Here is a 27,305-nt window from a genome sequence, read left to right as displayed (position 1 = left end):
TTATTTTTATATTTATTTATTGACTAAAAATTTGAAACAGGAATCATAATTGTATGAGCTTCACTATTCTGTTTTTGAAATATTAATAAGATTTTAAATTACATTAATTTACTTATTTTGTAGTTGCCACCATCATGTTGTATGTGTGTAAGTCAGAGGAAAACTTTTGCGTTTTGGTTGCCTACTATCATCTTAGTGTCAGAATTAAACTCACATCCTCATGCTTGGAGACAAGTGTTTTAACCCTGTGAGCCATTTCTCTTTCCGCCCCAATATTTGTTGATTAAAGTGATTTGAGTTAAAATAGGGTTTATGCCATGGCACTAAGCCATAGACATCATCAAGGACATATGAAGCATCCCTGTAAGATTCATATACTTTATACTATTCCCATGGAAATAACTCTTTAGGAAAATCTGCCATCTTCTCCTGAAATGCTTTATCGAATTCTTCAGCCTGGGCTACTGTGAAGTGATCTTTCCAGTCCCCAACGATGCCTGGAAAACATAGAGAAGAATATTGAAACAGATCTGGTGATAGGTGAAGTCCAGATGACCTCCTAATTTATTTATGTAAATATTTCTACATAGCTTCCTAAAGTTCCCAATCTATCTAACTGAAAATTGTATAAATCCCACAGACATAAACGTTTGTATTTTCTTCTCTTTAAAATTCTTCCAAAATTCAAATGTTCTTTCACAGAAAAAAATTTGCAATAGTTTTTGTGAAATAAAGGTATGTGTTTGTTCTACAAAATTAAAACAACTAGAAATATGAGATCTGCTGGGTTTTTTGTGTTTTGGTTTTTTTTAGAGATTCAATGACAAATCTGGTTCATGCTTTTCCACTTGGCCTGTACATGGCTGTCTCCTTCATTTTGGTTGTTCCCTTATGAAAACGTCCTCTTTTAAAAAACAATTGTTCAATGTGCACTTTCTCCTAATCCCCAAATCTTCTCATTTTAACTTCATTGTCTTTTTAAAGGTACTGTCTCTAAGAAGTGGGGTCATAGGTCAGCAATGCAGAACTGTCTCTGATCTCAGCATTCAGTATTTCATTCAGGGAGGCTTAGTGTAGTTCCCTGCCTGTAATCACCCAGTGAGGGGCATAGAGCATAGGTCAGTGGTAGCTTATCTTCTGAGTATACATAAACACTGAATTAAATCTCAAAATAATATAAATATACTACCCAAATGCACATACATACTGTCTCCAAATAGAGTCACAATGAAGGTTATTTGAAACTACTATTTAAACTTTTGAAACTGTGAGAAGTTATGATTCAGATATCCTGAGAGAGAAACCATTTTGTAAGAGCATTGTAAAAACAATAAAAGAATGGATTGGGGAGGTGACTGAAGAGATAAAGCACTCATATATCTTGCAGAGGAATTTAGTTTAGTTTGAAGCATGCAGGCTGGGAAACTTGCAATTTTCTATACTGATAGCTCCAGGAAATCTAATGTCTCTTCTGGCATTTTAGGTACCTGCATGCAAGTAGCATGCCCATTTTTACACATAGATATACATATATAAAAATAGGCAATTTTAAAATTAGTAGTTTGAAGAATTGTTAAAGAGTTAATAGCATTAAATGTTCTTCTGGGTTATCAGGATTCTATTTAGAGCATAAGAATCGCAGTCCCAACCATCTCCAATTCCAGTTCCAGAGTATTTTGAGCCCTCTGCTAGCTTTCATGGGCACCGTATGCACAGGACAAGCAGATTTACAAAAAGAGAAAACCCTCATACATATAAATTGAAAAGTAGAAATCATAATGAACCCATATATAGATATTCTTAAAAATTAAAATAATTCCTCCTTCTATAGGTAGCTTTCCTCTGGTGTTCTGATAAAGAAATCTAGAGTGATGGTGACACTAAGTTTTAAATAAAGCTCATTAGTGCTAAGGCAATTTTCATGCTTCCTCTCAGTGTTATCTGAGAAGTCGTATATTTCAGATCCATGGAAACGTCAGAAACACAAGATAATACAAAGGGCTTGTATGTGAGGTAAGAGATATCAAAAGTGACTACATAATAGAAACATGCCAAAGCCACCTGTCAGTGCTTTATGCTGGTTCCCATAGATCTACCTTGTAGAACACAGGCAAAGGTATGTTGTTCTTTCCCCTAGTAAACTGCTCTGCGTTCGTTCTCTGTCTCCGTCCTCTAACCCATTTCACTATACCTTGCTGTACTGTGTGAGTGAATGGCTTCTCAGAAAGTCCCTGTGAATTCCATCTCAGATGTCCTGAATTCTTAACCCTCTACAGCCTCAGCTCTCAGTCCTACATAGTAACTTGGTGTGAAATGATAGGAGTAACTTCTTTCAAGGAGGGTGGTGTTATAGACCAGGAGAAATGATTCCATACAGATGACGAAGCATCATGGTCCTGAGACACAAAGGACCTCTCTGGGCAAAGCTACCTTGATGGTGGGGGAATGATCTTTAATATTTTGTTTTTCTGGTCAACTGAGTGGCATCAGGTCTGTCATTTGTAAGCGTCTAGTGTGTTTCTGCAATGGCTTATCATCTCAGGTACTTGAACTGTATCTAGGAATTGTTATTTCAAAAGTGGATTCTTGTTCCCGTGAGATAGATCAAAGTTTAAGAAATTAAATAGTATTAGATTTTATAAGTCCTGTCTTCACACTCAAAAACTGCCATGAAGGCTTACAAATTAGTATAACTCTAATCACAGAAAGCCCTATGCCTTCCTCAGCTTATATGGATACTGCACATATGTAGTACACAAATATGTCTGAAAGTAAATCCCCCATACATAAAGAATAAATTAAATGCAAAAGTGGATTCATTGGGAGAAGGGGGTAGCTTTGCTTTGTTATTGTGCCAATATTACAATTCATGTTGATTTGCATGTGTGTGCTTCTGTGTATGTATGTAAGTGGCCAGGTGACACAGCGATGTAACGGATAGAACAGAACACAATTTTCAGGAGTCAGTTCTTCTATGAATTGGGTTCCAGTTCTTCAAGCCTGATAGACAACATTTTTCACTAATGAGCAAACTCCTTGTCCCTTTTGTAAAGTTTTTTGAAGATAGGATCTCATTTAGTCCATGGTGATTTAAATGTTGCTATGTTGCTAAGGATATCCTTAAACTCCTCATCTTAAAATCTTCACCTTCTTAGTGCTGAGATTAGATGCAGGCTCTACCTTGCTTCATTTATGCAGTGTTTAGGATAAAAACCAGAGATCCATCCATTATAGAAAAGCACTTTGACAAGTGAGCTACATCTCAACCACAAAGCAATTTCCTTGAGAACAGGAGATGTGCATTTAATAGCATGACCTTTATTTATACAATGATTTTTCTGTTTCTCCCCCCCCCCCGCCTCTCTTTTGCATGTGTGTGTCTGTGTTCTAGCTTTTCTCTCGTTGATTGTTATTTTATTGTTTTTCTCTGTTTGTTTTAGGACAGTGTCTCATATGCTGATAATGGCTTCAAATTGGTTGTGTTCCCAAGGATAACCTTAGTTCCCGATTCTTCTGCCTCCATCTGGACATTGAAGATGTCTTAAAGAATCTCAAAGTTATTCTTTTCTACCATTTTTCTAGTTTTATGTGTTTATGCTCTGGAGCATGCTCTAGGCTATTTCATACATATGGTAACACTAATATCCAAATTTCCAGCCTGATTTTGATTTTTATCTCCCACACTCAATGGACATCCTTTAAGTGCCTGAAACGTACATCAATTCTTTTAAAATATTCCCAGACAAAGCCACGTAGGGATCTCTCTGGGTGGCAGTAATGAGTGTTGATATATATCTACAAAACCAGAGTATTTGTCAATATATGATTAGCAGTTGAACTGAACTTTCAATTCTCAAAATTCAAATGACCAACAATTTTTTGAAATGCTTAACATCTTTAGCCATCATGAACATGCAAATTTAATCTACTTGGAGAGAGTATCTTGTACCAGGCAGAATGTTCATGATGAAGGGCGGAAAAATCTGGTAAAAATGCAGTAAGGGGAACCCTTATTCTCCCTGTGATGTAATGTGCAGCCAATATGAATGTCATTATGGATACATCCAAAGAAATTCAGAATAGACCTACAATATGACCTAGATGCACATTTCTTGGGAATATGTGCAAATAATTCTTTATACAGAAACAGAAATACATTACATCAATGTTTATTGTCATACTAGTCAAAGTTTCAAGGAAATGTGACAATCCTAGATGTCATCAACAGATGAACAGAGATTGAAAATGTGATAACATTGGGTTGTGATGTATTGAGCCACAAAGAAAAATATAAAACTTGAAGAAAACTAAACCTATCTGGAAACAATTATATTATGTATGGCAGTAACACTCGGAAAGGCAAATGCTGCATGTTCTCTCTTATATAGGGAGCTGGGTTTTGTTGGTTATGTATCTATTCCTGTAGGAATGAGAATGGGTATAAATCATAAAACTAGAAATGAAACCATGAAAGAAGAAAAGGGAGATTAGGAGAAAGTTGGACCCAAAAGACATGAAAGCTGAAATTAGTGTCTTGCCTTTGGAAGAATATAAGTTGGGAAAGAAGAGAGGAGTAGCAGCAATGGAAATAAGTTATGGTTTGCCATACCTTGATGGAATGTTGCACTTTGTATTTACATTTTTCAAGTGACAAAAATTTAAGGATGGGAAATTGATGTCTCAGTGTATGAGACATCAAGCAAAAGAACTGGAGCAAAACCCCACATATCTCATTTAAAAGCAGAGCAGACATGGCAATACCCTGTAATCTCAGCTTTTGGGAAATGAGACTGAGGATTCCCCATACAAGATGGCTAGACAAAGTAACTGGAATCACCACCTGTGGGTTCAGCTAAAGATCTTGCCTCAACAGATAAAATTGTAAGCATTTTAGGTCCCCTTTCTTTCCTTTTGGTTTTATTTCTAGTTTTGTGACATATGCCCACTCATACTACTACATGTACAAATACGTAAGCAGAAAAATCATAGATTCCCATATGAGAGAGAACATGCACCAAACACTAAATTCACCTCTCCACACATACACAGGCATGAATACATACACCAGTTCCATAAACAGGAATAGAAAAATATATAAAATAAGCTGACACATACACACACATTAAGTCTTGGCATCTTTTCTCAATAAAAAGAAAGGTCTTGTGCATTTAGAGGCATATGAGAACTACAGCATTTCTATACCTTTTCTCATTAGGAAACGTTGGATTTCATCATGATGTACAGTGCTATTCTCAGACGTCCTATTTTCTTTCATGACTTGGAAGGAGCTGTTCTTTACCACCAGATCCAGTTCCCTTGGTTCCAATGTCTTTCCTAGAAACTCACAGATCCTCTTGATGGCACTTCTAGCATCCTAAAGGAAAAAAATACCAGTGAGGACGTCAACCTGAATGACAGCAGAGACAGGAAGTCAGGAGGAAGGAAATCAAAGGGCATCGAGAAAGAGGAACAACACAAGGAAGTAAGCAAGGAAGGGATGAAAAGATGCAAGAAGGAGGAAGCACTTCTGAATGTGCACCATGAACATACAGTGTTTAATACATAAATATTATATCACACAATCACATGAAAACACACAAATTAAAACACATGCATAAACACACATTATATCCACATCCAAACACATATGCACACTCAGAGACATATACATATACACTTGACACACACGCACACATGTACAAACACACACAAAATACTAATAACTTTTTAAAGAACAAATGGGCAACGTATGTCTTAGAACATACAGCTCTTATGGATGATTGGATTTGTACCCACAACACATGTCAGATAGCATACAGGTGCTTATAACATCAATTCTGAAGAATCAATCCTCTTTTTTTTCCTCTGGAAGTATTGACACAAGGAAAAAACTTATGAATATACTCTCTCTCTCTCTCTCTCTCTCTCTCTCTCTCTCTCTCTCTCCCCCCCCTCTCTCTCCCTCTCTCTCTCTCTCCCTCGCTCTCTCTCTCTCTCTCTCTCTCTCTCTCTCTCTCTCTCTCTCTGTCTGTGTGCATGTGTGTGTGTGTGTGTGTAGTGTGTATGTGTGTGTCTTTCACTCTCTCAAAAATAAATCTCTATCCAGGAGTGCTAATGTTAATGCCCAGCTGTGGCTCTGGAGATAGATGCAGATTACATTCCAGTTCACCACTTCATCTATTGGATAGCCAGAGCTTATGGCTCAGGAAAACTGATCAGGATTGAAAGAAGGAAGAGGAGCGGGAGCTCAGGGTTTCTTCCGTAGCAACTGGAGGAGAACTTAACCAGACCACAATTTTCCTGTAGCTGGGTCTGTAAAAATGGCTTCTAGGTAGAAACTGCAAGGGGGTCATAAAAGGAGGCTTGTAGATAGGCCTCTTTTTGGAGATCTCCAGTAAGTTAATGTAAACTTAGACCTGCTAGCCCTAGGAGGTTGATGGGAAAGCCCTGAGTCTGCTAACTTTTTTACAAATCTATAGAGAAATAAGAAATAAGAGAGAGGTAGAAAATAAACCTCTCTCTCTCTCTCTCTCTCTCTCTCTCTCTCTCTCTCTCTCTCTCTCACACACACACACACACACACACACATTCCCGAGAAAAATGGACAAAATTAGGCAACTTAACTACAGCTGAAGTTAAGCTTCCCAATTTCAACGTCCATTTATTGTTTGTCACCGTACTTATACTTCTGAGGAAGGGGAATTACCTCATAGTCAAAAAAGGACAGTTAATCATAAAAACAGATAAATTCTAAAATAGAACATGTTACATGTTTTAAAGCTAAATATTTCTTATCTATGTATGCATTACATAAGTTCATAGTGAGTTCAGAGTGGCAAAGGTTAACAAGGCCTACAGGTTAACAGGGTCTAAAACTTACAAGAATATATGACTTATCAATTAGGACAGAGCTAACTTCACATTATCCAGCTACCTCTTTGTTCATAATGAGTTCAGGACAATAATTTTATCTGTCATTCTAAGAAACAGAGTAAATTTAAAATGACAACATATAATTCCACAAAGTGACAAGGTATAAGGAATTATAACAGAACTGTTGTGTATTTAGACATTAAGGTTTGTGCTTAATTTAGACTTTTCTAGGTAGCCCCATTATACCTTGGGTTCATGGGAAGTTTAAACCAACTTGCGAATATTTATGGTGAATACCAGGATTCATGGTGCCATCTGCATTGGAGGCTTATCTAAGGCCCAAAATATTCCACAAGGCTATCCCTAGTGAGGTATCTGGAGGTCCACAAAGGTATTTATTGCAGCCATAAAATCTCTAAAATTGTTTTAGAATACATAAAACAATTTAACTTTTAAGACGATTTGAATCAAATCAAGAATTCCATAATCAGGGTTTATTTTATCTGAACAACAGACATTTTCAATAAGATGCTGTAGGAAGTTTGCTCTGGTCAATACCCAGAAAGTAATGATTCACATCAATGCCTGATGTTTTTTCTTTTTGCTTTTTCGAGGCAGGGTTTCTGTGTGTAAACTTGGCTGTCCTGGACTTGCTTTGTAGACCAGGCTGGCCTTGAATTTAGTGTTGACTGTCTTGGACTTACTTTGTAGACCAAGCTGGCCTTAGACTCTCTGTGATCTACCTGTATCTGTCGCTGTGAGTGATGGGATTAAAGGCATGTGCCACCACACCTGGCTGTAATATCAGATTTTAGATAGATGCAGCAGTGCAAACTTGACAGTTTGTGAGAGGTTGGAAGCAATTCTGTGGTTTGTCCATGGTATAGACCTTGAAAATACCAGATCCCTTACAGAGATCTCTCTTGCCTACTGAACTTCATCAAATCAATGGCTCTTGACAGTGTGTCAGACGCTAGATACAATTCTGGGAGAGTATCATGGTAAAGACTTTGCAAAACACCAGATCACATAGAACCCCAAATGCCTAATGAGCTCCTTTAACAGGATGTCTCTTTACATGCTAATATGTTCAAATGGATACAAATTTACAATTGAATAATAACTAAGTAAATTTTAAATGTAAAACCATTTATTAATAATGAGATATAGTTGAAATTAGAAGAATCCAGAGGTCAAGGCCATCCTCAGATGGACAGTGAATTTGAGACTAGCCTGTCCCGTAACAACCTGTCTCCAGAACACCAACCTGAGAAAACAGAAGCACAGGAGACCTCACAGAGAGTAGCCGTCAGTAAGGCCTATGATCTCTGCTTGAGTGAGGCTGAGGCTGGATTATGGCCATGAGTGATGCCAACTACTTTCTCACCCTAGCTCATGGGAAGTATCCTGTTTCTTCAGATGGATGTGTGTGTGTGCGTGCGTGCGTGCGTGTGTGTGTGTGTGTGTGTGTGTGTGTGTGTGTGTGTGTGTGAATATGAATGTGTATGTGCGTGGTCCATGCACGTTAGTGTGCATGTGAATGTGCCCATAAGCAAAAATGCATGGTACTGTCATTGAGTGTTTTCCTCAACTACTCTTTGCCTTACTATCTTTAGGTAGGTTCTTCATGAACCTAAAACTCTTTCTGTTTGATTGGGCTGCATGAGCATTAAGTTCCTGAGATCTACTTATGGTTTCTGCCATATTTCAGGGGTTCCAAGCATGTATAGTCATTCCTAAACTTTGAAGTAGGTGCTTAAGTAGAACCCCAGTACTTATACTAACACAACAATGGTTCTTACCCACTGGATAATGTCTACAGACCTAGGACAGAAATTTTTACAACCCAAAGTGTGAGTGGAATCTGCTATGTACTGCCACCACACGCAGTAAATTTTGTTGTTTCTTAAATATTTTTTACATATTTTTACATTATTTTTTTACATATACACTTATGTTATTACATATATGTAAAATAAACTACATACAGCAAGAAGAACCACAAAACAATCAGGAATTATATTAATACATTCATAATGTGTTGACTATTTGTATTTGGCAGCCTTGAAGAAAATATTCTCCTATCTTGTGAGTCTAAAATTCTGACTGTAACTCAATGTCTATCATATCTCATCTCTATCAATGTAAAACTGCTCTATAGACCTAAAAACATCTTAACTCCTGAACAAATATGCTTAATTGTGAAAGGGTCTTCAACCCTATCAGAGATGTGAGAAGGAATGAAATTAATTACCTAAGTAAACAGGGAGTGCAGGTCAATAGCTTCCAAAGTGAAAACAAATGGCAGAGACAGTCTGCTGCCTGAAGAATCACCTCAAATTCTCTCCAACTTTGGAGCATCATTTTCAGCCTCCTGGTCCAGTATATCTGACTTACATATTTGTGAGGCAGGAACTATTGAGGACTTGCTTACCCTGTCTTGGCAGTGTTTGCCCATCAACTCTGCCTGAATCCAAGCTTGTCTATTTTTTCTTTTTTTTCAAGCTTGTCAATTTTTATGCTGAATAGCGTCAGTCCTACCCAGTTCTTTAAATCAATATCTAGATGTGGAGAGAATGGTGTTGCAGTTAAATTTATGAATGAGATAAATAGAAGGAAACAAGATGTCCATGAAGTATCCTCTTGGCTTCAATACCTTCCTATACCAATCACAGTATGCCATATTTGACTCCAGAAAGATCTACCATGATGTTTTTCTATTGGGTTGCAGTTTTGTGTACATAATTATGTCAGAATAAGTAAAAATTGAAAACAAATGTCGCTTAAATTAACATAGATTCAACCATGGTATCTTAGTAAACAGCTATATACATATTCATATGCCAAGAGGTTCAAAAGCCAATATTATGAGCCATTCATGATAGGCAATTTTGGCCACTTCTATATGCTAAGGATTGTCTGAAACATTAGAGATAAAATGAGTAATCATTTCACCATTACAATAATAATGTCAATAAAATAATAACTTGTCATATGTTGAGTTCATAACTATCAACTATTTTTTTCACACCCTTTCCAATCTCCCAAAATTTCTTGAAAGATCTTTCACATACCAAGATTTTATTGCAATCTTCCAGTAGTATAACTGTGTTCTACCTGCATGTACATATTTGTGCTTCAGGTTAGCCTGATGAAAATGGGAATAATTGTACTGTCAAATACATATATACATATGTAAATACAATAAGTAAATAGTCCCCATACATAAAAGGTCCTACGTTAGGACGTGTGCTGAAAACACATAAAGAAAATAGATTATTGACCCATGTTAACTATGAGAATAATTTGTTTTACTTACATATATTGTCATAGCAAAAGTGCCTAGACAATAAATACTATACTTTTAGTTAATTTTGATATATATATATACATATATATATGTATATATATACATATATATATATTTATATTCTTTCACATGAACTGAATGAACTACATATATAATGAATAAACAAGCAAATGCCTGGAACACATTGGCACCTGAGACAACTTTCTGAACAGAAAACCAACAGCTAAGACCTTGAGGTCAACAATTAATTAATTGGACCTCATGAGCTGAGAAGCTTCTGTAAGGCAGGAGACACTGTCAACAAAACAAAGTGACAGCCTACAGACTGGGAAAAAACTTCACCAACCCTACATCTGACAAAAGTCTAATATCCAAAATATGGGAGACCTTGTGGGCACTCAGAGGAAGGACAGAAGGTTACCAAGAAGAGACTTGATACCTTATAAGCATATACAGGGGGAGGAATTCCCCCTCAGGAACTGTCATAGAGGAGGGGAATAAGGGGAAAATGGGAGGGAGGGAAGAATGGGAGTATACAAGGGATGAGATAACCATTGAGATGTAACAGTAACAAATTAATAAAATAATATATATCTTGAAAAAAAAAGAAACTAAACACCACCAAACCAAATAACCCAATTGGGAATTGGGGCTCGGCTAAGTTACACTTAAAGAAATGCTCAAAATCTTTAATCATCAGAGAAATGCAAATCAAAACAACTCTGAGATTCCATCTTACACCCTCAAAATGGCTAAGATAAAAAATTCAAGTGACACCACATGCTGGCAAGGATGTGGAGAAAGAGGAACACTCCTTCATTGCTGGTAGGAATGTAAAATTTTAGAAAGACTTTGGAAATCCATCTGGCACTTTCTCAGAAAACTGGGAATAGGACAAGCTCTATTCCACTCCTTGGAATATACTCAGAAAATACTCCACCACACAACAAGGACATATGTTCCACCATGTTCATAGCAGCCGTATTCATAATAGACAGAACCTGAAAACAGCCTAAATGCCCCTCAGTTGAGGAATGGATAAAGAACTGTAGTACACTTACACTATGGAATACTACTCAGCTATTAAAAACAAGGAAACCCAGAAATTTGTAGACAAATGGATGGGATTATGGACGATCATAATGAGTGAGTTAACTCACAAGCAGAAAGACTCACATGGTATATACTCACTTATAATTGGGCACTAGCCCAAATGGCATGTCCCATGAAAGTCTTCACTTACCAGGAGATTGGAATAGATGTGAGGATATTGTACTGAGACTCTATATAAGAGAAATATCATAGATGGGGAAATAGAAGGATCCAGAGGATCCTATAAACCTAAAAGAAGAACATCATGATGGGTGGATCAGGGCCTAGGGGTGTCTTCTCAAACTATTTCACTAACCACGGACAATACAATAATAAACATCAAACCCATACTACCCAATGGACAAGACATTTTCCACAGTTATGTGGAGAGTGGGGACTGACTTTGACATGAACTCTGGTGCTCCATATTTGACCACCTCCCTTGGGTGGGAGGTCTGGTAGCACTCAAAAAATGAATAAGCAGGATACCAAGATGAGACTCGAGAGCCTATGACCATATAGTGGAGGAGGAGGTCTCCCTCTGTCATAGACCTAGGGAGGGGAATAGGGTGAAATCGGGAGGGAGGGAGGAATGGGAGGATACAAGTGATGGGATAACAATTGAGTTGTAATCTGAATAAATTAATAAATTTTAAAAAAGAAAAAAAAAGAAACATGAGAAAATCAGGACTTATATAAATGTTATATTCATAGTGATTTGGCTATTTGTATTTGTCAAACTTGAAGAAAGCTTCTTCCTCTATTGTCAAATTTAAATTTCCGGATGGAAATCAATATGATCCTAGCTCATCTCTATTAAGTTAAAATATCCATCTTGATCTAAAAAATCTTAAGCCCTAACCAAATAAGCTTAATTGTAAGAGTAAACTCTGTCGTTTCAGCCTCATCAGAGACTTGAGAAGGGACAAAACTTAAATATGTGAGTGAATTTGAAGTGTAGGCCAGCAGCTTCCAAAATGAAAAAAAAATAACTGAGAGAGTTTACTGTCTAAAGAGTCACCCAACACTCTCTATAATTTTGGAGCATCTTCTTTGGCCTCCTAGCCCCCTACCTCTGACAGACATATTTGATAGGCAGGAAGTATTGAGTACTTACTTACCTGCCTGGCAGGGTTCAGCTATTGACTCTGCCTGCATCTGTGCTTACCCATTTTTAGGCAGAATTCTGTCTGTAGCAGAAACAAGGACATTTTGCCCAGTAGCTTGCTTGCCACATTTGAAACCAACCCCATAAGGAGGTTTTTTGATGTTGATCATCTGCTTTGACTTAGGCTGTGTTGCCAAGAGTTAACATGTCTTGTTAAAGAATCTTTAGAATAATTAAAACATCATTAAATGCCATATTCTGTAGGTCTCTGAGGCCTTTTAAGGCCTTATTTAACTATTTTACTTTATGTGTTTGTTGAATCCTATCTATCTTTTAGACTTGGCTATATACTCTTGTGATAAAATTAGACTAGTTTTTGACATTACCATGATTTGTATCAATATATAAAATTCTTTACCAGCAATTTAAAAATAACCTTCTTTGTGAGTAACAATTAAGGCCCTGAGTCGAGGAATATATTCAATAATCTACATTTTTCCTAACCTCCCTCAATATTTCTATAGTCCTCTTTCTTTCTTTTCAGTACCTATCTCCTTATCTATGAGAGAAAAAGGAAAATAGAGACATCACTGAGCCCAACCTAGTTTTCTCTCTATCTAAAACCAATATTAACTTATAATCACCTCTTGATGAAAATAAGGAACTATAGCCCCAAAGAGCAAAGAAAAACCTACCCTAGAGGAACTGGGATATCATTCCCTTAAGGTTTCTTCAGGTTGATTGAAGGCAAAGCCCCCCCCTCAAAGAAAGATTGGGAAAATGGTTAAGTAAGCCATGGAATAACATTTGTTGTCCAGTATCTAAATGCTGAGAAATTCCAGCCTTAGTTGACCTTTGAGGGATAGTCTGAAGTGCTGAACCATTTAGGACCAAATGCTTTCTACAATGCTGTCCTGGGAGCTGTCCAATTCTTATGGGTGACAGCAACTGAGGACCCTGAGGCTGAAACCTGGAGGATGCAGGATGCCAGTTTGCAGCATGCTGAGATAAAGGAATCCTATCAAGTCTCACCCAGCATCAGCGGTCAGTTCTTTTGTTATGAAAACATAATATCTCTCACACACACTATACAGTTCTAATATTATAATTGTATGAGGTATACAGGATGGACAGAGCAATTAAGACTGATTCTCTTCTCATTGTGTGAGCAGAAGTAAGACAGTTGCAAATCTTCCTTCATGACATACTAAAAATGGCCTCCAGGTTCTGGTCATCAAGGATCTGTGATCAACATGAGGTGTCATGGACCACTAGCTCAGTCGGGGATAGGTCTTTGGAATTGGGGATACTTGGAGTGTTGGTGAACAGAAATAAGGCAAAGTGAGACACAGACAAGTTTTTATCTGAGTGTATTTTTGTAGCCAAGCAGTCTAGCATTATATACATTTCTTCTTCCGAAACAGGGGGATTTCTGTTGGTTACAGTATTCACAGAGCAGTCTCACGGAAGTCAATGAGCAATCAAACATACACAGTACAGATACAGAATGTGAAGTTATTGTGTTGTCATTTTTTGAATTACAGCTTTGAATGAAACAATACAGGGTACTTAACAGAAGGATGTCATCTCTCCTAAGATACTGGCTTGCTATCAACATGTATGTGTGTGTGTGTTTTTTTTTTTTTTGTCCAGGGCCAAGGTTCTCTCCCTAATGAAACTTCTGCCCAGCACCTGTATGCCAGGATGTTTCTCCATTCTTCTTTTTCGTTCTACCTGGAGTCTTTAAAAAAACTTTGTTTCTTTGTAGGGCATAGTGTAACTTATTAACTAATGATTAATCTGTTGTTATGTCTCTTTTAATAAGTAAAAGTAAAACAGAACTTATCCAACCATGGACAGTCTCTGGCTACAGTCCCAGCCCAGAATCTCATAACAACCTTTGCTACACTTGAGGAGTCCCACCTTGAGAGTAAAATACAGTTAAAAACAAAACAAAAAATAGTTCCCAAGAAAAAGAGTTCTGAAACTACAGTTTCTTTGCTGGTGGGAACATCGACCCCAGTCCAGAAGACTTCCCCTTCTTTAGGGGTCTTAGCCTTAAAAAGGGCTTCTTAGTCTCAGGCCTGTGTAGTACTTGTCACACAGACTCCACTAGAGGGGGTGACAATGAGCCTTTGTTTACACATTGACATTTATATCTCAGCCAGTCTCAAACCTATTCCCATGTAGTCGGATTAGCAATATAAGTTACCTGCTTGTTCTGTAGCTTGAATTCTTTACATCCCAATTGCATCCCCCTTCCTCATCACCACCCAATCCCATCTCCTCACTCATTCCCTTTCCTTCCCTCCCCTAGTCCTTAGAAAGGGGAGCCCTCTTCCATTAACGTCTGATCTCAGCTTATCCAGTATCCTCTGTACTGCATTTACCATCTTCCTCTTTTGCCTGGCAAGGCCATGCTACAACTCTTAGTACTCTGCCCAGTGTCCAGCATCAAGTCTCGGTAACTGTCCCTCTCCCTCACTGGGTGAAGTCACTCAGAAGACACTTGTGTTGGGTTAAAAGCAACATATAAGTGAGTACATACCATGAGTGTCTTTTGGGTCTGAGTTAACTCACTCAGGATGATCATTTCTAGTTTCATTCATTTGCCTACACATTTCAAGATTTCTTTGATTTTAATAGCTGAATAATATTCTATTGTGTAGATGTACCACTGTTTCTTTATGCATTCTTCAGCTGAGGGACATCTAGGTTGTTTCCAGGTTCTGGGTATTACAAATAAAGCTGCTGTGAACATACTTGAGCAAATTTCTTTCTTGTATAGTATAGCTGGGTCTTGGGGTAAAACTATTCTCAATTTTCTTAGAAAGTGCCATATTGATTTCCAAAGTGGTTGTAGAAGTTTTCACTCCCACTAACAGTGGAGGAGTGTTCCCTTTTCTCCATATCCTCGCCAGCATGTATTGCAACACATATGTTGACTGTAAGAATGACACATACCTTTTTCAGCTCTTCATAACTAAGCAGCAAGATGTTGTCTCTGTCTCTCAATGACAACCAGCCACGTGTGTGCTGAAACCATGATCCATATGGTACTGTGCCAGGGAGAGCAGAAAGAGTAAAGAGTGAAGAGTAATTTTAAAGCTTAATTCCTGAGTTTGATTCCTTGACCCACTAAGTTAAAAAAATAAATAAATAACTCCACAAGCTTACCTCCACTGACATGCTGTACCACACACATGCAGATACATGAACAATAAATGAATAAATAAAAGTGAACATTTAAAAAGAAGTCAGGGACCATCTCTCTACTCTTCACTAATCTTAACCACTGCCCACATTTCTAATCTGTAATTGACAATCAAATCATGTGCATATGATTATATTTTGAAATTACATATTGTAAATGTTTATAGTGAGATTTATGGTGCCTAAGTGATTATTGTATTCATGACCTCACAGACATAAAGTTAAGTGGTGTAAAAGGGAATCTCCTGGAAGAATCAATCAGCACAAATGTGTGTGGAGAAAACAGGGATCTCCATACAGAAACAAAAAGGGACCCTGCGATTTAGTACAACCCTCCCTGAAGAATTATCTTTGCCACATCTAAACAATAAGTTTTTTGTCTTGCCTACTCTGCCTCACCATTTGTTTATAATTCTGACTGCATGTTTACTGCATACATGTATGTAGTTGTATGTCTATGTGAAGTGACAGGAGCCTGCTAAGCACCCACATCAGTTTGTGGCTCTGTATTTGGGGCCTCTAAACCATCAGTCCACACTCTTAACCGCTGAGAAATTTCTCCAACCCATCATTTGTTTCTTGCTAATACAACTCTTTTGCGTATCCTCGGTTGTATTAGGTTCCACTCTGCTTACAGTTTGTTCAGAACATTTGAATTTTGTGTTTTCCTCTGTGTATAAACCATTGTTACCTAATTATTGATGTGTCTGTTGCTTACTAGCAAGTCTGTGTGCCTGTGTATGAGTAGGTGTGTTTACCTGTGTGCACTGTGGCAAATGCCAGAGTAAGAAGTTATGTGTCTTTCTCTACCTTCTGTCCTCCTTACCTCTTTGAAGACTGGTACCTCTTTAAGTTCAGGGCTTAGGATTTCCAGATACACTGGCAACCAAAACCCACATTTGGTGGTGTGAATGTTAGATGTTTGCTGCTGCTGTTTGAGTAGGCTTAGGTCATGTAGCCTCCATGGAATAAAAATTACAGTGGAGATGTGTTTTGAAGATTTAAATGCTCTAGCAACTCCCAGTTTCCTCTTTATGGTTCATGTTTATGCTTAAGGATATATGGTATCGCCTTCCTGGTCTAGCTTCCATGTGTCTGCTTTATCACCATGGACACTTATTCCATTTGGATCCATTAGCAGAAATAAATCTGTTGCCAGTTTTCATAGTCATGGTGCTGTATCACATCAAGAGAAAAGTTACTTAATACTGCCAGAGCTCCTCCTGTCTCTCCTTCCTAATACTCTAGCACCAGGGCCACACGTCTATGAAAAACCACTCCCACATTATGTGGGTGGTAGGGTCTTAACTCTGGTCCTCATAGTTGTTCATCTAGCACCTCTACCCATTGAACAATATCTGTATCTCAGATATGATGTTCAGCTTACATGTTATGATTCTTCAGCACCTGAATGAGTGAACATTCTACAGAGTTACAAAGTAGATATTGGTTTGGCTGGCTATGTAGTCACTCAAAGACAGTCTGGGTAATTAAAAAGAGAATAAAAAGGATAGATGAGGATAGATATGGTGATAGAGCACTTGGTTGAAATGTGTGGGCTCTTTTGGTTCTGAAATATCTTGAGATGGGGAGCCCCTGGAATATTTATCCATAGGGCAGGCAGAGGGAGGACTACTGTTTTGTCACTCACTTGATCTACTTTACAATGTTTACAAAGCTCACAGTCTTCAGAGAGAACCAGGAGGATTAGGGAAACTTTGGGCATCCCAGACCAACACTCACACTCATCACATTCTACACAGCATACTCACCATTTCCATGAATGTAGTCTTTAAATAATCCTTCCAGTGACTTTGGTTTCTTAGCGTAATTTATTGCATTTGAGAAGTAATAATTAGACACAAGAACATCTCTGGGATTTCTCAATAGATATATCACCTTCAATACAAAAATTGGAGAATGAAAATCACAGCACTTAATTTCCAACATCTTCACACAGTTTCCCAGAAAATTTAATACAATTCTATCCAAATACCAATGTGTTTCTTCTTTTTATTTTGTTCCTCTCTATTCGAGCATGTGTGTATGTGATGGTTTGTGTGTGTGTGTGTGTGTGTGTGTGTGTGTGTGTGTGTGTGTGTGTGTTTAGTTGTTTTATGTGTACAGTGCTTAGACTATGTATATGGAAGTCAGAAAAGAAACTTCTAATCTGAGGTCTGTCCTTTTACCATTACGTGAAGACCATGGATCTCTTCAAGCTTCCCAAGCTTGACAAGAACCTTAAGCTCTTATGCTGTCTCTCTCCTTTTGGAGGTGAAGTCTCTCATGTAGTCATGGCAGGCCTCAAATTAATGGTATAGATAATAAATATCTTGAATTGATTTTGTTCTTTTTACCTCTCAGTTCCTTTGAATACAGACATGCACCAGGATTCCTGGCCTTCGATAGGTTATGCTATCAATGATTTACAGTGTGATTTAAACAATTATATATGGTAAGAATTTCCTGAACCTGTAACTCTGATAAAATTAGAGCAATGTAAAAAAACATGATGGGTATTCCTTTTGGATCACAGAAAAAAAGCTCCAGGGAGGTTCAAAGAACAATTGGGTTTTAAGAGTACTTTAATCTGTATTTGTCTCTTCCTGTGTTTGTATTTTCACATTTATGCAGTGTCTAAGGGGCAGTAAGAGGAAGTCAGATATTCTGGAACTAGAATTGTAAGAGGTTGTGTTGGAGGTTGGTCTGGTGTATTTTAATGCTAATTACTGTTTTCTGTCTCTGTGCCACAGCTGTACCTCGCCTAAGAGCCTAAACTGTTTTACCTGTAAAAGGCCATCACACCTGAGCAGGGCAAATGGGTAGGCATAGCTAAGGTTCCAGTGCTTGGGGAGAGAGAGAGAGAGAGAATCTTGGGAGGGAGAGAGACCTGAGGAGAGGGGAGGAGAAGAAGGGTTAGCTGGAGGAGAAGCACATGGCTGACATGGATGGAGACTTGTACCAGATGATGATAAGTTACCAAGTATTTGGAATTATGAATGTGAGGTAGCTTGATAGAAATTATTAGAAGCAGATGGCATTAGGTTGGGGCAGGTATGGAATACATGCCACACTATAGGATGTAGTTTAGGGTATTAATATCTGCCCTGCCCCAGGTTAACTAACATTTTATCTTAAAATAAAGTATAACAGGCATCTGTGTCTTGATTGATTGCTAGCTGGTTAGAGAATACTATCGTAATGATAATTATAGGCCTAATAATACACATTATTAGGCTACACTGGTAGAATAACTACAACTGATTGTGAGCCAATGAATGTGGATACTGAGAATGGAACCCCAACCTTTGCAACTTCAGCAGATCCCCTTAACCTCTGACACATCTCTCTATGTAATGCAAATGTACATGGCTTTACATTTACGTTGTGTGGTGGAAGATCACTAGCAGAGTCCTGGTTAATGCAGTGAACAGTGTTCACGTGCAAGTTTGTACACATGGACACAGCACTGTGTAGTCACATACTTAAAATGCAGCTTAATAACAATTATTTCAACTGGCTCTGATATCCAGTTCTCCTGGTCACTTCTCTTGTTCCTTTGTCAGCCACAGCAAGGGATTGAAGAGTGCTGATCTCATTGGACATCTAGACTCAGTTAGTTTAAAATCAGCCATGGAAACACAGCAATCCAGAGATTTAACATACTGGTACCTGAACAACATGCTGCATACCCAGCCATCAACTAACAGGAGTAAATCAACACACGGTACAGCAGTAACTTATTTAATTCAACTTGTGTAATTATGAGACAGTGAAATGGCCTAGCACATAAAAGTGCTTGCCACCAAGCCTGACAATCTTAGTTCGTGACTCTGGAATCCCATGACAGAAAAGAGAACTGACCTCAGGTCAGAATCCATTGACACTATCTATAAGCAACACACACACACACACACACACACACACACACACACACAGAGAGAGAAACACACACACTCAATACACAGACACACACACATGCAAGCATGCACTCAAAATCATGCACAAACCTACTTACATGTATAATCTATACACGCTCATAGAGACACACATGAATAGTCACAAATAAACAGGCACACAGAGAAAAACATCCTCCACACATACACACAAAAACAGGTTCACACATACACACCACTATATGTAAAATAAAAAATTAAAGGGAGAGTAATTCTTTGAATCAATGCAAAAGGAGTGTGTAGTATACAATATACATATAAACTTTTGGATGTTGGGCACAGTTGCAGATCTCTCTAATTGTAGTACTCATGAATTGGAATAGAGGGATCACAGAGTGGATGGAAATAAATTCTTAAGACTGAAAGATGCATAAAAAATTTGATCACACACATAACACACAGTCATACAATAGTTTATACATACCCAACAAACCTGCACCACCACATGGTCAAAAATACTTATATTTACTAACTAGACTCACATGCACATAATACACATCCTTCTGTATGTAACACACATACACACACACACACACACACACACATATGCATACCTATATATGTATAAATACCAATTTATATAAATCATGTATATACATGTGCACATATGACACCATAATCATACATATATGTGTAACATACAATAAATTTATTTGTGGTGAAAATTTGGTTTTCTAAGTTCTACTACTATATCTTTTTTGTTTTTTGTTTTTGAGAAATATTTTAATATTATTTCTTGTAAGTAACAAGTGACTTTCAAAATCTTCCAACCAGTTATTGTTTTTAGCTTTCAACCCTTTCAAAGGTTCCTATTTCTACCGGGCAAACTGTTACTACCTATGTCTATACATTTCATGTTTAATGGTATGCCATCGTATAAATCATCTGTCTGTTCTTAAGAATTCTTAAATTATTTTCTTTCTTATAGAGCACATTTTCAACCCTCCTCTTCTAGTTCTATAGTTTCCCATGTATTGTTTGAATAGCCCAGTATGGCTAAAGAAACATTTAAATCTTTGGGAAAATAAAGAAAGAAAAAGCATTCCTACTCCATTTCAGTCTAATATTGGCAAATTAAGTAGAAACACATGCTTATGATGCAGAAAATAAATTTAGGATAAGTTAATATATCCTTTAATGATGAAAGTGATGAAATGCCCTCTGCTAACTGACTACTCTAATATACACCACATCTCCCACTATATCTTGACACTGACACTTAACTGGGTATAAGGTGTACGAGCTACACATGATTGGTCAACAGTGTGGCCTGAGGGCAAAAATCCACTTTCAGCCAAGGCCTGAAATCCTTAGGCAATACCTCAAAATTCTCAGAGAGATAGGTATTCAGCAACATCCCCAAAGCATGGTTATGCATGACAGAGTTACAAAGCCCTCCAAGGGAGATGTTGGTCAGTGGGTAAAGTTGCTGATCACCACATCCAAGGCTCTGGGTTCAATTTCCTGTCCAGCTCTTGAAAATTGTCCTCTGGCTTCCCCATAACTTCCATGGCATGAGAACACACAGAGGGATGCACATAGACCCATAAACACATAACCACATGAAAACACTGAGATTTTTTTCAGAGAGTGTCTAAGAGCTGGAGATACGCTTGGTTCATTACCAGAGTTTGTTACTCTTAAACAGGAACTGGGTTAAGTTCACAGCATGCACATTGAGTTTCACAATGCATTAAGTGTCACAAATATCTCCAGTTCCTGATGATCTAGCACCCTCTTCTGATATTTGCAGGCACTCGTGTGTGTGTTTGTGTGTGTGTGTGTGTGTGTTAAAAGTGATGATAAGCAGACCCCTGCACACCAATACAAACACACACACACACACACAAATTAAAATGAAATAAATAAATAGAAAGAGTTAATTAAACATAGATCACATAACTCTGGACACTAACACTGACCTTGGCTTTGGAAGAGAAGAAAGACTTGGGGAAGTGTTGGACAGGGAGATGAGTTGTGATGAGACGTGGGTTCTCCTTATTTTTTAGTGTTCTACTATATTCACCAATTTCTATCCATGGAGCACGCTCCTTGACAGGCAGAGATTTTACCCATGTAGGATCCCCCTTGGAATGAATCAGACAGACAATCTCCACCAACCAGTTCGTTCCTGGATGAGAAGGAAGCATAGAAGTCACTCATTTTATCTAGACTTACCAAAAAAATCCCATATAAAGTTGACACTGTAGCCAGTTCCCATGAAGAATCAGATCTTTTTGTTCTCTCTCTTTCTGAATGTGTGTGTGTTTCTGTCTGTGTCTCTCTGTCTCCCCAAGTGTATAATATCCTAAAATCCAAGCTTCCCTAGAATTCTGTATGTAGTCAATGATAATGTTGAACTTCTGTTTGCCTTTACTCTCCCGCTGGAATGCATTGATCACAGGTGTGGACCATCCTGATCAGGTTGCTCTGCTCTGGTGATAAAAACCATGAATTATCACATGCTATCCAAGCCTGCTACCAACTCTGCTTCATACCCATATCTGTCCTAGACTTGCTCTGTAGACCAGGCTGGCCTCAAACTCACAGCAATCCACCTTCCTCTGCCTCCCAAGTGCTGGGATTAAAAGCATGCACCACCACTGCCAGACTCAGTTTTTCCCTCTTGAAATAAAAATTTTGATTTAATTTTTATTTTATATTATCCCATAATTGAGAGAGATTAGGTTTTAAACACAGACGTTGGACGGTTTAACTTTTTTCTTATTGTTTCCCTTTTATTAAAAACAGATTCTCAAATAAATTGTCAATATCCTTATTCACTCCCTGATGACAAAGACTTCAATTATATGAGCCTAAAAGGGCCATTCTTATTCACATCACCACAGTGGGCATATCATCAGTTGGTATATCTTTGAGGGAATGTTTCTTTCTTCTATACCATTTTTATATGACTCTAGATCATCATGGAGAAGTGGGGGCCTTATGAGTTCTATGATGAAGGCCTTATGGGTTCCGTCTTATGCAGCTAATTGTTAAATTCTATGCAAGAACTCTAATGTTGATTGATGCCCACAGATACTCAGAAGTTGGTGGATAGCAAGTACTCTCTGTGATCCATGTCTGATCCCCTCACTATGGGATTATAAGAAGGTGTTGTAGCTCTGAGTCATGAATTCAGCCCTTCACTGGGATTCCTAGGCAGGTGCTCTACTACTGAATTATAGGTATCCCCTTTACCTCACTAGGAGATTATAGTCAAATATTAACCATACACTGATCATATGATTTAAACAGAAAATTTATATATCTAATCATACACTGAATATGGTAGTGAGACTTCATAAAAGATTTAGTAGACACTATCTGAATATCCAAGCAAACATCTATGAGAGAGAAAACGTGACATTTATCTTTGTGAATATGGGTAATTTCACCTAAAATGATTGTTCCTAGTTCTATCCATTTATCTGATAATTTCACTTTTCCTGATTCCTAAATAATATTCTTTTGCATAAATATATACTTTACTTATTAATTCCCTCTTACCCAGTTGTGGACTATGTGAGATACCTAAAGATTAGCTTTGCAGGAGATTCACATTAGTGTAATGGTGACCAATTTCTTCCACTTTACACGATGACAGCCACTCATGGTACAATTATTCAGCCATGAACATGTGGTTAGATGGGCCTTAGGCATTATGGGGGAACCTAATAATATAATTATGATAAGTGCCCATAGTATTAAGCCAACTCTTAATGATTGATTGTTATACTTACCGATGAAAACATCTCCCATTCCTCATCAAAGTTCTTATTTGCAATATATTGAAATTAAAACAGAGACCTAATCCCAGCCAAGGTGCACAGAATCAGAAACTCAACAATATGCAGCCTTAAATGAGACATCTGTATTTTACTCCTTCACATAAATGCTTTGGGATTTTTGTCGTGGGAAGACAGAGAGAGTATTAGAGTCATAAATGGTAACTTGATAAAATAAGTCATTGTGTTCAGAACACAGCAGGGCAAATAAACATGTGAAGTCACATTGGTTGTGTCACCCTTCACAAGGTGAATATAAAATAATTTCTTGGTATGCAGAGAGAGGTGGGCATGTAGTCCTCTTAGAAGAAGAGTTGATGAGAGGAAACACACACACACACACACACACACACACACACACACACACACACACACAGAGAGAGAGAGAGAGAGAGAGAGAGAGAGAGAGAGAGAGAGAGACAGACAGACACAGACACAGACACAGAGAGAAAAGAAAGAGAACAGAGAGAGACAGAGACACAGAGACACAGAGAAAGAGTTTTCTTAAAGACTGTATCCCCAGTAAGGTCATCACATGCGGGAATATGGAGACAATAGAAAGTGGACTTTATGGTTTAGGAATAAAATAAAACAGAGAATTGAGTGGGGGGAGAAAGGTGAGGAGATCTGGAAGGCATTGGAAGGTTGCGTTAGTGCTATCAAAACACATTGTAAATGATACTAAAAGAAAAAGTAAAAATTACCAGCACTAGATTGACACAGCATGTCAGAAAGCACCATGAAACAGGCTTCAGTAAAATAATTTAGGTCTAGAATTGGGTTCCTTAGATGGCAGAACAGCTGCCAATACCCAAGAATGGCTACCAAAAAGGAAGTGGGGCAGTTGGAAATTAGGAAAAATATTAGCCTGAGCATTTCTCAAAAACACTGAGTTTCAATCTCTAGATCTCCTAAATTGCATTCTGCTAGAGGTAAAAGTACATTTGCTACCCATAAAATGGTCTAATTGTGTCTGAGAAATGCCCCATTACCCAGGCTTTGGCTAGCTTCTGTACCTTCCTAGTCTCCAATAACCACATCCCGATATTAACTGGAAGCAGTTACAGAATAGACTACATTGTATATTTTCCAACTTAAGAGGCTGAAATGTTAAGTCAAAAAGGAAACTTCCTGGCCTAAGGGACAAAAATTCTACCTATAATGGTAATTAACATAGCAAAAATGGGCCCATGTTTTTTGTCAACAAGTAGATTCATTAGGTTAAATAGTTCTACGGTATGATAGAACACGTAGCTTGCTTTAGGCAAAACATAGAAACATTATACATTTTTAAAACGTAATTTCTATACAAACCATTTGGGATTATAATCAAACATTACAAAGGGGGGCCTTAGGTAAAATAGATGACTGGTGCCCCATCCATTTCCAGGTGCATTCTAGATAATAACTCAGATGGTTATGAGATTAAACAACCCAACAACTGCCCGGTAAAGGGTCAAACAGTTCACCCAGTATGCAATTCTGGATGTCTGCGTGTGAGTGTGTGTGTGTGTGTGTGTGTGTGTGTGTGTGTGTGTGTGTGTCTGTGTGTGCGTGTGTGTGTGTGTGTGTCTGTGTGTGTGTGAAATAATGACAAATGTAACTTGTAAGCCTCATCTACTCGGGAACCAGGTCATTCCCTATAATTCTGTGAATTATATTTCCTGGGAAATAAAACATCTTGGGAAAGTATGGTGGCCTATATATTTGTCCTTATAGCACATGAAACATGTGACTTGAGGCTATTCCAGTGGTGAAATTCCATAATCATTGTCTTGATCAGCATCAAGCTCTTGGCCTGTATTCAACATTTAGTTAATGTTTGCTTAGTAAATGTGTGCTTAGTAAATGTTTGTCCCACAATGATGGGGCTTATTTTTCTGGAAAATATCAGATTGACCATAAGAAGCAAAAATAAACGTGCAGAGTAGTTAGCACTCATCACTTCTGTCAGCTATTGTTCAGGCAGAGTTTCTAGCCAAACAGGAGCTGTTCGTCAATATCAATGAATGTATGTATTAAGCTAGGGAAACAACCATCACGTTGCAGCATTGCTAGTTTAAGCAGACATATTCCTCCCAAGATCATAAACAATGATGTAAAGGACCGTAGTTCTCACTGCAGGATAGTGTAGGGAAGTCTGTGTTATGTGCAGGCAATATTCAGGCTGAACACACCACTCATAATCTATCAATTTCAAGTTCCTTCATTTAATTTAAGTTTACACATGGTTTCTTAATCTAGGACCATCCTTTTACTCTTCTTCAGTCATCTCCAGGAATCTAGTGTGAAAGTCTCCTGTTCCTGCATCTATTCATTGTGTTGTCTGTATTTCCTTGGATGGTCAACTGAACTGAGACTTCACCATATCTTTGTTATGTTTGATTGTCACTATCTTGATGGGAAATGATGTTAGTTTAACTTTTCTGTTACTCAGATATTGAGCATGGTTATAAATGTGTTAGCATCGATACACTGAATGCAAGAGAACAAAGACACGGCACTCAAAATGGGTCCTTTGCATTTCCAACTCTCTACTTTGGGAGCAGGAATTTCAGCTCAGTGACAAGCACTTCCTTAGCAAGTACAAGGTCTTAACTTTAACCGCAATTTTGGGTAGAAAAAAAATTAACACTTACCTGATTTGGGATAGGTCACCATGTATGTATCTTCATCCCTGACCACAAATGTGTCACAGATTTCCCTTATGATGTCAGGTGAGAACCACTTAGGAGGCAGTTTATCTATCCATCTGTAGTTGTCTGACATAATTATAAGCTCAGAGTATTTTTTGTTGGGTGTTCAGCTCCAGCCACTGTTTTAGCTGGTGATAGAGGCCCAAAGACTATTATATAGTGAGGACTAAAAACTCAGTTACTGGATGTCACTCGTTATGCAATCGTGTGGTTAATAAAAACAAATAGTTACTGTGAGATTGGCTCATAACCTTTGTACTCAGTTACTGTTAATGTTTTCATCTGAGTTCCACAACACTTAAGAAGGACAAGGAAATATCAGGTCTGGTGTGAGGGCTTTTGTTGGCTTTATTTTGTTATAACTTTGTCCAGGCAGAAACAGCTTGGAATGTGTCTGATATGGTAGAGAATTACTTGGTTTGTTATATTCTACCTCATTTGAAGTGTTGTTAGGGACTCTAAATATCATCATTAAATTTATTATTACTGTGTAAATGTGTGGTATGTACACATGAGTTTCAGTGCTTGTGCTACTCAGTGCAACTTTGATTTCTTCTTGACAACTTGTGTTCAAGATGAAGTGCAGAGAACATCATTCAGAATCGTATTCTATCCTAGGAGTGGAAAGCAGGTCTTCAGGCTTGAATGATGACAATATTTGTCAGCAAGCATGACAACCCAAGTCCATGCCTATGTTTTACAAGGTGTAAGGAGGTAATTTGCTAGCACAATCTTTCCTCTTCGTTGCACATGAGTTCAATATACTAGGCAAACAGTTTAAAAATCATTATATATATCATATATATATATTCGTTATGTATATATCCCATGATTAATTATAGGTGTGAAGAGAATGATGCTTAAAAGAAATTAAATAGTTCTCATGATGGGTTCTGGTTTCTCTAAGAAGAGTTGCTTTGAAGAAGTACTTTTACAATATGTCATATGTGACCAGGGCTAGGCTCAGTCTGTTGCTTCTGTAGCTCCATGTAGAAAGCCATGTCCACTGCTTGGTAGGAGTCATGAAGACAGCACAGATGCTTGAGACAATCCCATCAAATATCAGCAGCTTGCTACAATTACTTTCTTTCTGTCTGTAAGTTTGGGTTTTTCTCTACCTGTTGCATTATTGGGAACTTTCTTCATTTAGATTCAAGTTACATATTTTCCTGAGAAAAATTATATTTGAATATTTTGGGAAAATATAAAGTTGACTTTATCTTGGCAATATTTGGAAGAGTTTCTTATGCCCTCGAGAACACTAAACAC

General features: G+C 37.8%; 1 protein-coding gene across 1 annotated transcript; it reads right to left on the bottom strand.

Moving 5' to 3' along the window:
- Positions 1 to 26,219, bottom strand: LOC311591160 (3-beta-hydroxysteroid sulfotransferase-like). Its single transcript, XM_084770529.1, has 6 exons — positions 25,980 to 26,219; positions 21,475 to 21,683; positions 17,369 to 17,495; positions 15,348 to 15,442; positions 5,203 to 5,374; positions 1 to 497 (listed from the first exon to the last, which is right to left on the bottom strand). Exons 1-6 carry the CDS (start codon positions 26,107 to 26,109, stop codon positions 385 to 387), a joined length of 846 nt encoding a protein of 281 aa, XP_084626655.1. The 5' UTR covers positions 26,110 to 26,219; the 3' UTR covers positions 1 to 384.
- Positions 26,220 to 27,305: the final 1,086 nt, after the last annotated feature.

The sequence above is a fragment of the Acomys minous genome (assembly GCF_964271855.1).
Source record: "Acomys minous genome assembly, chromosome: 20".
Lineage (NCBI taxonomy): Eukaryota > Metazoa > Chordata > Mammalia > Rodentia > Muridae > Acomys > Acomys minous.
The sequence above is the reverse complement of the archived record's forward strand: the minus strand, read 5'-3'. Positions and strand labels throughout refer to the sequence as shown.

Bases quoted from the DNA above. Each gene is read 5' to 3' on its own strand.
- LOC311591160 (XM_084770529.1), bottom strand. From the start codon at position 26,109: ATGTCAGACAACTACAGATGGATAGATAAACTGCCTCCTAAGTGGTTC. The intron at 21,684-25,979 runs GTAAGTGTTAAT...CTTCTCATCCAG, and splicing joins GGTGACCTATCCCAAATCAG to GAACGAACTGGTTGGTGGAG. The intron at 15,443-17,368 runs GTGAGTATGCTG...TCCCTGGCACAG, and splicing joins AGACTACATTCATGGAAATG to TACCATATGGATCATGGTTT.